Genomic DNA, 16,080 nt, shown 5'->3' with positions numbered 1-16,080 from the left:
TTGTTACTAATTCACTCTCTCTTGCTAGTGACATTCACTACCTTCATTCTATTAGTGGAGTTTTAAAAAGGAAGAACACTTCTTACAGCTGGATTTTTTTCTTCCTACAGCTGGATTTTTCTTCAGGGAATAATCACATGTTCTGGTTAGAATAGAAAAAAACATCATCCTCTGATCCAACAAGAAAGGAAAGAGTCCATTGTGAATTATTTATTTTCTTATAAACCTTTAGGTTTCAGAACTATGTTGCTTGCAAAACTCACAAATTCCAGATCAGGCTGCTAAATTCTTAACAAAAATAAAAGGTGCAAAAGCTTAACAAACCTGTTTATGAAGCAGCAACTGCTGGTTTCTTCATCCTATTTGGAGGATACAAAACTCTGAAGCATGGGACTAAGTACTGTCCAATTAAATACCAACCATGAAGGTTTAAAGTTACTAAGTGAAGTTGCTAAACCCATCACGTAATTTTTCATCTGTCATATGCTCTCCTATATTAATGAGATACAAAGTCAAGCCGCAGGAGTAAATTGGCATTTTCTTTTAAGGGGAGAAAAAATATATATAAAAAATTCGTATCAATCCTGCAATCTAGATCTAAACCTGTGCACCAAAGAGGCCATTTAATCTGAGAGATTATCTTACTTTCTAAACTTGTGGTTAAGAAATCAAAGAAGATCTCTAAAACACTCGCTCAATTATTTATAGTAGCATTTCAAAAATTCTAATTGGGCTTTAATATGTAAAAAAGCTGAATAATATAACTTGTTATGAAATTACTAAAGTCTGAGTGCTCTAAAAATTAAGACGTCAGTAAAGCTACCATCTTGGCGGATGGCACCCCACTCCAGTACTCTTGCCTGGAAAATCCCATGGACGGAGGAGCCTGTTGGACTGCAGTCCATGGGGTCGCGAAGAGTCGGACATGACTGAGCAACTTCACTTTCACGAATTGGAGAAGGAAATGGCAACCCACTCCAGTGTTCTTGCCTGGAGAATCCCAGGGACGGGGGAGCCTGGTGGGCTGCCGTCTATGGGGTTGCACAGAGTCGGACACGACTAAAGTGACTTAGCAGCAGCAGCAAAGCTACCATCTTAACTTGTCCCTCTTAATGATACCCACAAAATTCCAGATTCCCGTGATATCATCCTAAGAAAAAAGAATCTGCTGAAGCTCAGCTAAGGCTTTAGCAGTTCTGACTGGAGGAATAGTCAGCTACACCACTGATAAAATAGTTAATATACAATTAGGTGGTGGACATTCAGAAACTACCAGGGACCACAGGACGGCTGCACTCACTCCACATTTGCAGAAAAGGATATGAATGTATCAAAATTTTAATAGCTATTCTTCTTATCAGGTTAAAAGGACTTAAAATGTACAAGGCAGGCGTGGCACTAAATCTGAAGAGAGTTTTCCCTCTGTTTAATACTACAAAGGTCTGTGGAGAAAGAAAGAGAGAAATTATTAAAGCACAGGAATTAATCACCACATGAAATAACATTTTTCTAGGCAAGAAATTAACTCAAAAGGACCCATGTTTTACTTCCCAATTTGGTGTCTAAGGCAAGAAACCTTTAGGCAATATACTAAGGAAAGAGAAACCACTTTCCCTCACCTCCCTACTGCTCCAGATTACATTACAAACAGATGACACTATCTTGGCAGTTTTAAAGATCAGACTTTTCTTTCAGAAATAAGCCATGTTACCTATACCTAAGCTATCTGTTCCTGCTCTGGACAAGATTCTGAAGTTTATTAATTTAGGATTCATTCACTCAACAAATAATCACTGAGTGCCAACGATGTGCCAGGCAATGTTCCAGGTGCTTGGGAAGGATTGGTGAACAAGGCCACCCTAGTGAGAGGAGCTTATGTTGTAAGATGGGAGACAGACAATAAATAAAAAACCTAATGAGTAAGTAAATTATATCAAATGTGATAAGTGCTGTGGGAAAAGGAGGAAGATTATCGAAAGGCAACTCAGAGAGTGCAGGGGTCAGAGGATGGGTGAATGTTTCGTTTTTTAATTGAAGTGTTATGCCAATCTCTGCTGTACCAGCAAGGTGACTCAATCATATACATATATACATTCTTTTCCATTACGGTTTATCCCAGGAGATGCAGTGCTGTCCCCTGTGCTACACATTAGGACCTTGTTGTTCATCCATTCTAAATGTAATAGTTTGCATCTACCAACCCAACCTCTCGATCCTTCCCTCTCAGGTGATCAGGGTAAGCCTACTGAGGAGAGAGATTTGAGCAAAGACTCAAGGAGGTGAGAGGAGTTATTCACCTTGTCGATATTTACCTACAGAGTCTAGTCTATTTACCTTTTAAGAACCTCCATTATCAGCCTTGCCAAATTAATTCAACTACATTCCTAGCATGAATCCTCCTGTCGTGCAAAACCAGAACAGGTTATAGTAATTCAAACTTTGGCCTTGGCTCTCATTGCCCATCCTACTCAGATGCCTCTTCCTGTTGCATGAATTTAATTCAAATATTTTGGAGCATCTGCTTTGTGCCAAGCATTGTGCTAAGCTTCTTGGATACGAGATTGAATAAAGTTGTACTTTTAGGGAAGACATATACATGAACTAGTAATAATAAACATAAAATTCAATAACAAAAATATATGTAATGTATGAGAGGCAGCAGAAGAGAGAGATTTTTACTTTCCCATTGGATGGGCAATTCAAGGGAGGGGAGTGAGCTGGGAGGTGTTCACAAAGGCAGGTTACTAAACATTTGGAAGGGGTTTTAAAGGATAAGTGCCAATTAGGAGAGATTAATTGGGCAGATAAAGGGGGAAGGGTTAGCAAGGAAAGGGAACAGCATAGGATTACAAAGACACAGTAGCACAGAACTGGGGGTGTTTCCAGGGAATTGATATGTAATTCAGTGTTGCTGGAGGTTTAGAGAGAGGGCGAGCAGCAAACTGTGGAGCTGGAGATGCAAGGTCTGCTAGACTGAGGTCCTGCGGACACAGGCCAGCAGCCAGCACACAGGCCTAGCATCCAACCGTGCAGGTGAAAAGGCACATGGTCAAATGCTGGCCCTTTTAAGTAGGCTTTTGTTTTCACTTTGTTTTTTAATTTAAAGTAGTACACGTTCATAATCATAAAAAAAGGAACAGAAGACAAGTTCCATCTCATTACTCAATGATAACCTTTGCTTGGGTATCATCTTTTCTTATGTATCTTTTCAAAAATTTTCTGTATTAATATAAGCACACAGATAGAGCCTTAAAAAAGACTCTTCTCTCCCTCCCTTACCCTCCCCTCAACTATACTATAAATACTCTTCTGCACCCTGCATTAAAAAAAATGAACCCCCACAAAGAAAAACCCAGGGCCAGATGGCTTCTCTGATGAGTTCCACCAAACGTTTAAAGAATTAATATCAGTCCTTCATAAATTCTTCCAAAAAATAGGAGAAAAGGGCACACTTCCCAACTCATTCTGTAAGGCCAGTATTGCCTTGATACAAAACCAGACAGTGACATTTAAAGAAAAGAAACCTATGGACTAATATCCCTTATGAATATAGACACAAAAACCTCAACAAAATACCAGCAAACAGTATCTGGCAGCATATAAAAAAAGGATTACATACCACCAAATGGGATTTATCTCAGAAATACAAAGATAATTTAACATATGAAAGCCAATCAATGTAATACAACATATTAATAAAATAAAGGACAATTACTGCATGATCATCACAAAAGATGCATAAAAAGCACTTGACAAAATCCAAAATTCTTTCATAATAAAATACACAGCAAACTAGTAATAGAACAGAATGTCCTTAACCTGATAAAGGGCATCTATGAAAAATCCACAGCTAACATCATATTTAATGTTAAAAGACTAAAAACTTTCTCCTTAAGACCAGGAATAAGACAAGGATTCCACTCTCATCACTTTCATTCAACATTGTACTAGATGTTCTAGACACGGCAATTAAGCAAGTAAAACTATTTCTAATTGCAGATGAAATAAGTTCTTATATGGAAAACCCTAAGGAAGATATAAACAATAAACAGAGCTCATTAACAAGTTCAGCAAGGTTCTAAGACATAAAAGCAACATATAAATATCAGTTACATTTCTATACACCAGCAGAAAACAATCTGAAAATGAAATTAATACAATGCCATTTATAAGAGCATCCAAAAAATAAAACACATAGGAATAAATTTAATAGAAGTATAAGAGTTATACACTGAAAACTATAAAACATCAGTAAAAGAAACAGGGAAAAAAGTAAACAAATGGAAAGACATCTGATGCTCATGGACTGCAAGGCTTAATATTGCTATGGTTCAGTGCAATCTCTCAAAATTTCAACTGCCTTTTTTGGCAGAAATTAGCAAGGTGATCCTAAGATCTGTATAGAAATTTAAGGGAACCAAATTACAATCTTGAAAAATAGGAACAAAGTCGAGGACTCACACTTCTGCATTTTAAATCTTACAACAAAGCTATAATAATCAAACCTGGAACTAACATAAGACTAGCAAACACAGCAATAGGATAGAATTGAGAGTCCAGAAATAAACCCACACATCTACAGTCAACTGATTTTTGACAAGCATGCCAAGACAATCCAAAGGGGAGAGAAGAGTCTTCAATTCATGGTGGTGGGACGAACAGATGCAAAAGAACAATCTGAACCTCTATCTCACACCTGATGTGAAAATTAACTCAAAATGGATAAAAACCCTAAATGTAAAGGTTAAAACTATAAAACTCAGTGAAGAAAACAGGTGCAAATCTTTTAACCTTTGGATTAGGCAACAGTGTCATAGACGGGACACCGAAAGCACAAGCAACCAAGGAAAATACAGATTAAATTGAACTTCATCAAAATTGAAAACTTCTGTGCAAAAAATGACACTATTAAGAAAGTGAAAAGACAACCCAAAGAATGGGTGAAAATATTTGCAAATCGTGTATCTAATAAGGGTTTTGCAGCCAGACTACATTACAAAAACACCTACAACTCAGTAAAGAGACAAACAATCCAAGTTAAAAATGGGCAAGGATCTGAATAGACATTTCTACAACGGAGATATGCAAACAGCTAATAACCACATGAAAAGACACTCAATATTATTAGTCATTAGAGAAATGCAAATAAAACCACAATGAGATACCACTTTACACCCATTAGAATGGTAATAATTTTTAAAAAGAACACGGAAAATAACAAATGTTGGCAAGAATATAAAGAAACTGGAACTCTCGTATATTATTGGTAGGAATGGAAAATGGTTCAGCCACTTTGGAAAACAGCTGACAGCTCCTCAAAAGTTAAACACTGAGATACCATACGACCTAGCAATTCCACTCCTAGCTATACACCCAGGAGAACTGAAAACAGGTTCAAACAAAAATGTATACATGGATGTTCACAAAAGCATCAAAATGCTGCAAAAGTGGAAACAACCCATCAACTGACAAAAAATGTAAACAAAATGTGGTATATATCCATATGATGGGGTAGTATCCAGTCTTTAAAGGGCTGAAATTCTGACATATGCTAAACATGGACGAACCTAGAAGGCATCAGGCTAAGTGAAATAAGCCAGACACAAAAGGACAACTATTATATGATTCCGCTTATATGAGGTACCTAGAATTAGCAAATACATAGACACAGAAAGTAGAAGAGAGTTTATAGGGGCTTTGCTATGCTATGCTAAGTCGCTTCAGTCGTGTCCGACTCTGTCCGACCCTAGAGACGGCAGCCCACCAGGCTCCCCGTCCCTGGGATTCTCCAGGCAAGAACCCTGGAGTGGGTTGCCATTTCCTTCTCCAATGCATGAAAGTGAAAAGGGAAAGTGAAGTCGCTCAGTCGTGTCCAACTCCTAGCGACCCCATGGACTGCAGCCTACCAGCCTCCTCCATCCATGGGATTTTCCAGGCAAGAGTACTGGAGTGGGGTGCCATTGCCTTCTCCAATAAGGGGCTTTAGGCAGGACGAATGGAGAGTTATTTTTTAATGGGTATAACTTTCTGTTTGAGATGAAAAAGTGGAAATGGATGGTGGTGAAGGTTATACAACATGGTGGATATATTTAATACCATTGAATTGTGCCCTTAAGAAAGGTTAACACGGCAAATTTTGTGTTATATATAGTTTACCACAATAAAAAATATATACAGTTGACCCTTGAACAACATGGGTTTGAATGGCGCAGGTCCACCTGCACATGGATTTTTTTTCAACAGGAAATCCTGCAGTACTACATGATCCAGTCAGTGGAATCTGCCGCTGCAGAAGCGCAGATACAAATGACTCACAAGCTCTATGGGACCGAGGCGTGAGGGCACCACGCATGCAGAGGGCTGCCTATAGTTACAGGTGGATCTTCGACTGGGCCCTTCATGCCTGTGTCGTTCAAGGGTCAAATGTATATTATTACCTGAAAAGTGACCAGTAATGTGTTATGGATAAATTTTTAAAAATCAGTTTTATTCCAAACCAAATAATAGAATTAAGAATAGCAGTAGCTAAAAGTGTTTCCTAACCTGTTTGGAACTTCAGAAAGATTTAAGGACCTTTTTGAAAAAATAAAGACATCTGGGCCAAGAAAAAAAGAAAGGAAGAGAAGGTAAGTATTTATACATGCTACAACATGAGTGAAACTTGAAAAACCTTGAGAAGAGTTCAAACACCAAAGGCCACATACTGTAGGGTTCCATTTACATGGAATGTCTAGAATAGGCAAATCCTGATAGAAAGCTGGTCAGCCTAGGATTGGATGGAGAGGGGATTAGGAACTCCTTGCCATTGGGTCTCTTTGTTGTGGCTGTTTAGTAGACAAGTCACGTCCAACTTGTTGTGACCCTATGGACTGTATAGCCCACCAGCTCCTCTTGTCCATCGGATTCTCCAGGCAAGAATACTGGAGTGGGTTGCCATTTCCTTCTCCAGGGGATCTTGTGACTCAGGATCAAACTCATGTCACCTGCATTGGCAGGTGGGTTCTTACCACTGAGCCACCAGGGAAGCCAGTGGATCTCTTTAGGGTGATGAAAATGTTCTGAAATTAGAAAGTGATGATGGCTTCATAAACTAGTGAATAAAAAGCCAAAGAATTGTACACGTTAAAATGGTGGATTTTCTAGCATGTGAACTGTATCTCAATGAAAACACCACAAAAATGAACCATATGAGAGGCATAAGACATATTAAAAAGTCTACAGAATGGTACCACAAATATCTCTATATCCATCAGTTAGCCTTGGAAATAACACTTTATTAATACTTAAGGTTTCTTTCCGCAGCCCTTTCCAACTCCATCCCCTTCCTTCCCACAGAGGTCAGTGTTAACTTTGAATTTGGTACCAAGGTCCCACTTTAAAAAAAAAAAAGATTTGTTTGTTTATTTTTGGCTGCGCTGGGTCTTCTTTGCTGCACACAGGTGCTCTCCAGTCGTGGCGAGTAGGGGCTACTTTTCATTGTGGTGCACAGGCTTCTCACTGCTCATTGCAGAGCATGGACTCTACAGCACGCAGGCTTCAGTAACTGCCGCTCACAGGCTCAGTGCTTGTGGCACATGGGCTTAACCGCTCTGCTGCATGTGGGATCTTCCCAGACCAGGGATCGAGCCGTATCCCTTGCACTGGCAGGCAGATACTTAATCACTAGACCACCAGGGAAGCCCAAGGTCCCACATTTTTATGATAAATTTGCAATCACTCTGACCTCCCCCTTTCCTGAACTCTTATTACACTCATAGTTTGTGTCTTTCCTTATTCTCCAAGTTCTTTTTGTACCCTCCCCTCCACTCTCCACCCCTACTAGGTTTCAAGCTCTTGGAGAGCAGGAAACAACTTCACACTTCCTCCCACAGTTTCAATATAATGCTCAACCCAAGTACTCCCAATACACAGTGGCTGGCAGATTTCTTTAAAGTTCCTGTCCTCTCCTCTTCTCTTCTTTCCGTTCCTGGCAGTCACGCCATGTTCTCCACAATAGAAAAGCAGTGCTGGTGTCGAGCCATATGCATTCTGGAAATACTCGATGAAGTGGCCCCAGTGGAGAGCCTGCACTGAGATCATATCCTTCCTGTACTAGAAGGCACTGCCCCAGGCGGTGGTGGGGGGCGGGGCGCGGGGGGGGGGGGGGTGGTTGATAACTGCAGGGAAAACAATCCTAAAAGCAAGAGGCTTGGGGTTAGGCTGAAAGAGGCCAAGGGCCGAGCTCTGGCTCTCCCATATTGTGGCCTCTCAAAGGAACAAAGAGCCCTGCTTGAAACTTCTAATCCAATTCTGAGAATATAAATAAATACTATGTTGTAAAACACACATACACACACAAAATTAACAAGTGATACAGCATTATTAACAATAGTACAAATTTTGTTCTAATTTCACAAAATTTTATGCTAATGTCTGTTATTTGTTTTCATACCTATTGAAGACTCCACTTGTTTAATTGCATTAAGCAGCTTCAGCAGCATACAACAAATTCTGGTAAATTCTCTTTTCATTTTTATTCTATTACAATTTTTCCCCTAATTTTCCTTATTATGGCTTCTTAGATACACCATCATTTAAAAATGGACATTTAATTTCCAAATACATGGGATTTTGTTTAAAGTATCTTTAATATTAATTTCTCATTTGGATACTAATTTCTCATTTAAATGAGAAACTTAAATTTGCTTCCTTCTCTGCAATCACTCTGTGTTTTTTTCAGTCAACTTTATTGAGACTTTTGATGGCTAAGTCGAAGCTCCCTCTTGGTAAATGTCACACTGCACTTGAAAATATGTGGGTTATTTTCAAATTTCTTTTGATATTGATTTCTAACATAATCTACAATGATAAGAGAACAGTCTCTGTATGATTTCAATACCTTTAGACCATGAAGTTTTTGCACCTTATTTTATGTCCCTGAATATATTCCAGTGTCTCCTAGTTTACAGTCTATGGGAGCTTGAATAGAATTTGTATCTTCCTGTTAAGTGAAAACTGTATAAATTTTAATTATGTTGAATTGGTTCACAGTGCTTTTCAAGTCTACTATATCTTTCTACTTCTCTGTATATTCATTCTATTAATTTTTGAGAGTTTGATATTGAAACTCCAACTTAAAATCTTAATTTACCTACTTAAAAAATAATCGTAATATATAGTGGAATTATATGTAACTTTGTTCTGTATTTTCCAAGTCTCCTGTAAATGTGTTATCATACTTCATAATTCAAAAAAAATAAAAACTAAAGAGCCCTGAACTTTCCTGAAATCTCTTCTCTGAAGTACTTGTATTCCTCTGCGTTTCTATAGCAACCCCCTCCAAGAAAATGTCAAACCTTTTAAATAACCTCCTCATTCAACCTCATAATATTTCCATGAAGTATGTGTGAAGGAGGGATTATTATCCTCTGTGCATTTCACAAAAGCTCAGGAGAGGGACACCACCTATCAAAGGTTAGGCTGCAAGGAGCAACATATGATGCCAGGTTTAGAGTCTCTCTGCAGCTTCTATTTGCCAGATGGAGAAGTAGTTCAGTGACAGTAACACAGGGAATGAACCTGGTGACGGGACGGAGTCTCTGGTGGATGAGAAACCTGAGCCCCTGAGGTACACCGCATGAAAGCCTCAGCAACGACGAAAGAAGTGCTGGCCCGTGTCCCAGGATCCAAAACCACCAGGCCGGGCCTGGATAAAACCTCTTACCTGCCTTAGAAGGAGATAAGCATCAGAGTTTTTTAAAGTAACACCTCTGCACCTCCCCAGTTTCTCATCTTTTAGCCTGGCCACGATGGAAAGACAGGTCTAGAGGAACCGCGGAGGGTATCTTCCTATCTCAGGATCAGAGCCTGCACGGCAGCACAGAACAGGTGCTCAATAAATGCTACTCGAGGACTGAACAAATGCTTGCGTGGCTGAGGTGAGGGAAAAGAAAAGCAAGGCATTAGGAAAGTCGCGTTGTCAGGCCTTGGTTGAAGAAAAACCAGGAGGGAGCTCGGATTCTAAATGAGTACAGTGATGCGTTGGCAAGGGTGATGCTGATGTTCCTGAGGAAAACTGGATTTCTACAGTGAATTTTTAAAAGATGGTTTTACAGGAATAAAGGTTTCCTTAAGGACATTTTATGTGTGAAGTAGAAATTTCATAATTAATTTGGATACTGAATACTGCATATAGAATAGTTTAACCATCGCTCCTTTCTAAGTATTTATATCCTCTATCAAGTATAAAAACAGGAGATCTTTTTTTGGCTCAAAGAGAAATAATCTCTAGTTTACACTAAATGTCCAGAAATGAAGGTGAATCCTCCATACTTCAAAGTAGCAAGTTGTATTACAATGAAGCATACTTTATTGTTAAATAATTAGATTTACACATGCTTAACTTATATGCAGTTTTTCAAATATCATCTTTTGCAAAAGGCAAGATGGTGTTTGGGCCAACACACGGTCTCAAAGCTTAAGAATCTCCTCTTACACTGGGACTTGTAGTGCTTATCTGAGAGAATAATATGTATCAGGGGTCAGCAAACCTTTTTTGTAAAGGGTCAGAGAGCAAATACTACAGGCTCTATGGACCACACAGTCCCTGGTACAGCAACTCAACGCTGCCACTGCAGTTGCGAAAGTAACCACAGACAATATGTAAACAAGTAAGAGGGACTATGCTCAATAAAACTTTATTTACAGGCAAGGAAATTTTAATTTCCTAGAATTTTCATACATCACAGAATATTGTTATTATTTTTTTTTTTTTTACTTTTCCCCAATTACTTAAAGGGCTTCCCTGGTGGCTCAGATGGTAAAGAATCTGCCTGCAATGTGGGAGACCTGGGTTCGATCTTTGGGTTAGGAAGATCCCCTGGAGAAGGGAATGGCAACCCACTCCATTATTCATGCCTGGAGAGTCCCCGTGGACAGAGGAGCCTGACAGGCTATAGTCCCTGGGGTCACAAAGAGTAGGACACCACTGAGAGACTAAGCACAGACTAAGCACAATCACTTAAAAATGTGAAAAGCCTTCTCTGTTATTTTTTGGCTGTGCCATGCTTCTTGCAGGATCTTAGTTCCCCAACCAGGGATTGAACCTGTGCCTCCTGCAGTGGAAATGCAGAGTCCTAACCTCCTAACCACTGGACCACTCTGCAAGTCCTGTGAAAACCCATCTTAACTCATAGGCCATACAAAAGCAAATGGCAGAGCTGATCTGGGCCAGGGGTCAAAGCTGGTAAATCCCTGTTTTGTAAGAATACCAGTTCTGACTTAAGACAGACTGGTTGCTTAAGAATAATCTGATCATCTTAAACAAACAAACAAACCCACAGGTTCACAAGTCCCACCTCAGAGATTCTGATAAACAAGCTGCAGAGGAACCTGTGCTCACCAGGACTTGAGAAGAGCCACATCACCTCTCAGGTATTAAAACACATAGGTTGTCCTTCACCTGTCTCTACCTGGCAGTACGACCTGGGGAAGCCCCTACAGCTCTCTGGATCTCATTTTCCTCAGCTCTAACTTAAGAGAGGGCGCTGCCTGATAGGTGTGCCCAGGTCCTTTCCAGCTCTGACATCTATACGCCTATGATTTAGAAAATATAGAGAACATCCAATATTGTAAAAGGGCTTCCCTAGTAGCTCAGTTGGTAAATAATCCACCTGCAATGCAGGAGACCCTGGTTCCATTCCTGGGTCGGGAAGATCCCCCAGAGAAGGGATAGGCTACCCACTCCAGTATTCCTGGTCTTCCCTTGTGGCTTAGCTGATAAAGAATCCGCCTGCAATGCGGGAGATCCCTGGGTTCTATCCCTGGGTTGGGAAGATCCCCTGCAGAAGGGAAAGGCTACCCACTCCATTATTCTGGCCTGGAGAATTCCAGGGACTATATATAGTCCATGAGGTCACAAAGAGTCAGACATGACTGAGCGATTTTCACTTCCCAAAACAAAGGGCAAACCATAGTTTTGAGGAGAAAGCCTACTATTCTATTCATTCCTTCACATTCCATCTTGGTGGACTCTCCTGAGTTAGTTATTTTGCTCTTTTGAGTGAAACTGTCAAGGCCGGGGTCAACAGTGCTTAATACTATCCTGACAATTGTACTTATGTGAGAAGTGGGCAGCATGGGGCAGTCCATGGCAGTATTGTACCACGGGATGCTTTTTCCCACTCTAGATCCTCTACTTTTATTACCTTTTCTGGGCAGAACAGTGACTATGTAAAAGAGAATGAATGAGGAGGATTGGTGATGGGCTGAATTTAAAATATATATATATACAAAAGCATTTTAAAGTCATATGCATGGTTGATTTAAATCTCAGTAGGGGATGACAGAGGATGAGCTGGTTGGATGGCATCACCGACTCAATGGACATGAGTTTGAGTGAACTCCAGGAGTTGATGATAGACAGGGAGGCCTGGTGTGCTGCAGTACACGGGGTCCCAAAGAGTCGGACATGACTGAGCGACTGAACTGAACTGAACTGAATCATTGTTAAACTGCCGGTAAGAACCCAGAAAAGGGGAGTCACCCTTTGTTAAATCCTGTGCTCCAACACCAGATCCTTTAAAGCCCCAGGAGGAGAGCGAAGGACAGCTAGCTTTGGATTCTTACGAGAATATTTCTTAAGCAACGGTCACTTGGTACCCATGAAGTCCAATATTTTACCTAATCTGCCTTAAATTAGATCTTTGTGAAGTAAATGAGTTAAAAGGGAAATTGATATTGAATTGTGGTTTATGGCCCAGGGGAAAATATCAGTTTATAACAACAGCCACTGAATGAGTGTGAGTACAAGGCCTATTAGCAGCAGTAGAACAGCTCTTAACGAGTTATGGCATGGAGTATTAATAAATGTGTCATGCCAGCATAAGATGAGCCTTCTGAAAAGCAGAGGCTTTTCATTTCTAATTAGCCATGTGGGGCTTGAAGCACACGTTGGAGGAGCCTTGCCACTGCTAATGCCAGGTAAGAGGCATTCCCTTCAGGGTCTACATAAGGAACAGCGACATTGTGCAAGGCCAAGTACGAGCTCATTTATATTCATGCCAGACAAATCCTAGCGCACGGCAAACACAATGCAATAAACGCACACAGTTACCAAAGCACTGCATGCAGCCAACTCGTGAGCAGTCCCCCACCCTCACCCTGGGACTGGGTTCATTTTTTTAGCCATTCATTAAAATACTAAAGGGTGCATAAATTGGAAAGGACATTACAGAGAACTCAGTGTATGGGTGCAGTACATCACAAACAGAAAGCTTCTTAGAAGTTTATTACCCAGTCCCGGGTTTGCTGTGAGTCACAAGACCCAGGAGAGCAGTTCCCCACCTAACCAGATTCTTCCTCCCCTGAGAGGTCATCATTTCCACCGGGCAAAGGGGACCTGCAGGCACCTGAGGGCCTTCTGAGTCTAATGAACCCCTAGGGGCTCAGTGATTGAGCTAATCTATAGAGGGGGAGGTGGGAATCAATACCCTTTGGCTCCATCTGCTATAATTGTTATCCACACTGCTTTATGACAGTCTGCCAGAGTTTGGACCCTCGATCCTAACTGTTTTGACTTCTGGAGCTGCCTAATCCTCTCATCTTTAAATGACTTCTCTAGGCTTAAATTCTTGCCTGCTAACCTAATATATATATACACCTTATTCTCCCAGATCTTTGTACCTCTTCTGAACCAGGTAACTAGCTGATTAGACTTTTAGTAGTTGTTAGTTCTTTCCTGCCTAAGTATACATTTTTTATTCTGGTAACTTCTAATGGCAAATCCTCTCTGCCTAATGGTTTCAGAGTGTGCACTCACAGAGAGGTACTCTTCCACCAATAATACAAATACAGCTGATTGGAAAAACAGCTGTAACAGTGGTAAGAGCAGTAGTGAGCAGTAGTAGCCAACTGTCCACTGCTGCTGCTGCTGCTGCTAAGTCGCTTCAGTCGTGTCCGACTCTGTGCGACCCCACAGATGGCAGCCCACCAAGCTCCCCTGTCCCTGGAATTCTCTAGGCAAGAACACTGGAGTGGGTTGCCATTTCCTTCTCCAATGCATGAAAGTGAAAAGTGAAAGTGAAGTCGCTCAGTCGTGTCTGACTCCTAGTGACCCCATGGACTGCAGCCCACCAGGCTCCTCCATCCATGGGATTTTCCAGGCAAGAGTAATGGAGCGGGTTGCCATTGCCTTCTCCAATTGTCCACTAATCAACAGCTATTTGGCATTCACTTCTGAGTAATTACACAGCCAATATAGCAGGCAACAAATAAATGTCCTTTCAAAATTTCCCTGTTTTAATAAAGAAAAGCATGATGCTAAATCTAAACAGATTCTACCTCAGACTAGGAAGCTGTTCAGACATAAATGACCTGTACTGTCACAATGACTACACCATGTTACAGGGAGTCCTGATGTCTTTTATTTACTTATATATTTATTATATTTTGGAAATTTTTTTTGGCCACACCACATGGCCTATGTGATCTAGTTCCCTGACCAGGAATCGCACCCATGCCCCCTGCAGTGGAAGCATGGAGTTATAACCACTGGACTGCCAGGAAGTCCCAAATTACACACTGTACTGTTTTGGGGGTGGGGGTGGGCTGCACCACATGGCTTGCAGAATCTAAGTTGCTCAACCACTGACTGAACCAAGGCTTCCACAGTTAAAGCACCCAGTCCTAACCACTAGGCCACCAGAGAACTCCCCTGATGCCTTTCTTAATGCTAATCTGCTCAGTGGGTCCCTCAAGTAAAATGACAATTATAGTCCCAACATGTCCTAGGAAAGGCTCCAGCAAAGGCGCAAGTGGCCTGAATTTACAGAGCGCCTGAGCCCTGGCACCCAGCTTAGAAACACTGAACCGAAAAGCAGGACATTAGGACACAGGCATTTTTTTTCCTTTAGGCTTATACTTCAGTTTGAACTACATGAATATTTGTAGCCCTCCTCTTCCAAGGCTCTATTTCACTATGTTGAGAACAGAGTGAGAGGCCTTTAAATCCCATGTTTATATTTTAACTTCCCTTACTTATTAATAACTGCACCTGTGTGTCTATTTGAAGAAATAACATTTAGCATGTATTAAGCATTTACTATGCAGAAGGAACCCTACTGAGATGCCTTTTACAATACCTGTCTCATAGCAACCACTTGATAAAGAAGGTATATTTTACTAATAATGAAATTGCAACAAAAAGGTCAACTTGCCCAAGACCACAAAACTTAGAACTGAACCAAGGCAATCTAACGCCACAGCCTATTCTCTTTAATTATCACGTCATACTGCAATTTTTTAAAAACTTCAAAACTACTTATCAGCTCTGACTCCTCACTTTATAGACAAGAAGCCAAGCACAAGGATTTTCCTGGTGGTCCAGTGGCTAAGAACCCACCTCCCAATGTGGGAGACACCAGTTCTACCCCTGGTCTGGGAAGGTCCCACAGGCTGCGGAGCAACTAAGCCCGTGAGCTACAACCACTGAGCTCATGTGTCTAGAAGCCATGCTCCGAGACAAGAGGAGCCACCGCAATGAGAAGCCCTTGCACTTGAGAGAGCCTGAGTGCAGCAACGAAGACCCAGCATAGCCAAAAATAAATTTTAAAAAAATTAAAAATTAAAAAAAAAGAAGAAATCAAACACAGTGTGCTCTGCTCAAGCTGAGTCATCTGATCCAACCCTCAGACCAATGAAGAAATCATTTTTACTAAATACTTTTTAACTCTGACAAAAAAGAAAGCCCCCTGCGTATGCCGGAGACATCACAGCAGCTGTGTATGGTATTTTCCCAAGTTAAGCTCAATGAAGATGATGCCAGCATCCCGTCTCTCTGTGGCTTTGCTGGTTCCCGGTGCTTCTGCACGTACTTTCTCATGTGCTTTGACCTTGTGACCCCCATGTCCTCCAGCCCACATCTGGAGCAGGTGACACCGATTCCTGCCTACATCCTGATCACCGGAAGACACACTGGCAGAACAGCAGCTGCTTCAGCACTGAGCCAGCATGTTCCTGCTCCCCGAGGCAGGGCGGCTCGGAACCTCCTACCTGGCCTCCCTTCCTCACCATCCTTCAGTCAAATTTGCCGTTGATCTCCTT

General features: G+C 41.1%; 1 protein-coding gene across 2 annotated transcripts in view; it reads right to left on the bottom strand.

Moving 5' to 3' along the window:
• The window catches only part of SCN8A (sodium voltage-gated channel alpha subunit 8), a 123,845-nt gene that overhangs the window by 93,767 nt on the left and 13,998 nt on the right, over positions 1-16,080 (bottom strand). For both annotated transcript variants that reach the window (XM_070370822.1, XM_005908705.2), the window contains exon 2: positions 1,324-1,442. In XM_070370822.1, coding sequence (XP_070226923.1) covers positions 1,324-1,442 — 119 coding nt within the window. The remainder of the gene's footprint in view (positions 1-1,323; positions 1,443-16,080) is intronic.

This window comes from Bos mutus, chromosome 5, assembly GCF_027580195.1.
Source record: "Bos mutus isolate GX-2022 chromosome 5, NWIPB_WYAK_1.1, whole genome shotgun sequence".
NCBI lineage: Eukaryota > Metazoa > Chordata > Mammalia > Artiodactyla > Bovidae > Bos > Bos mutus.
The sequence above is the reverse complement of the archived record's forward strand: the minus strand, read 5'-3'. Positions and strand labels throughout refer to the sequence as shown.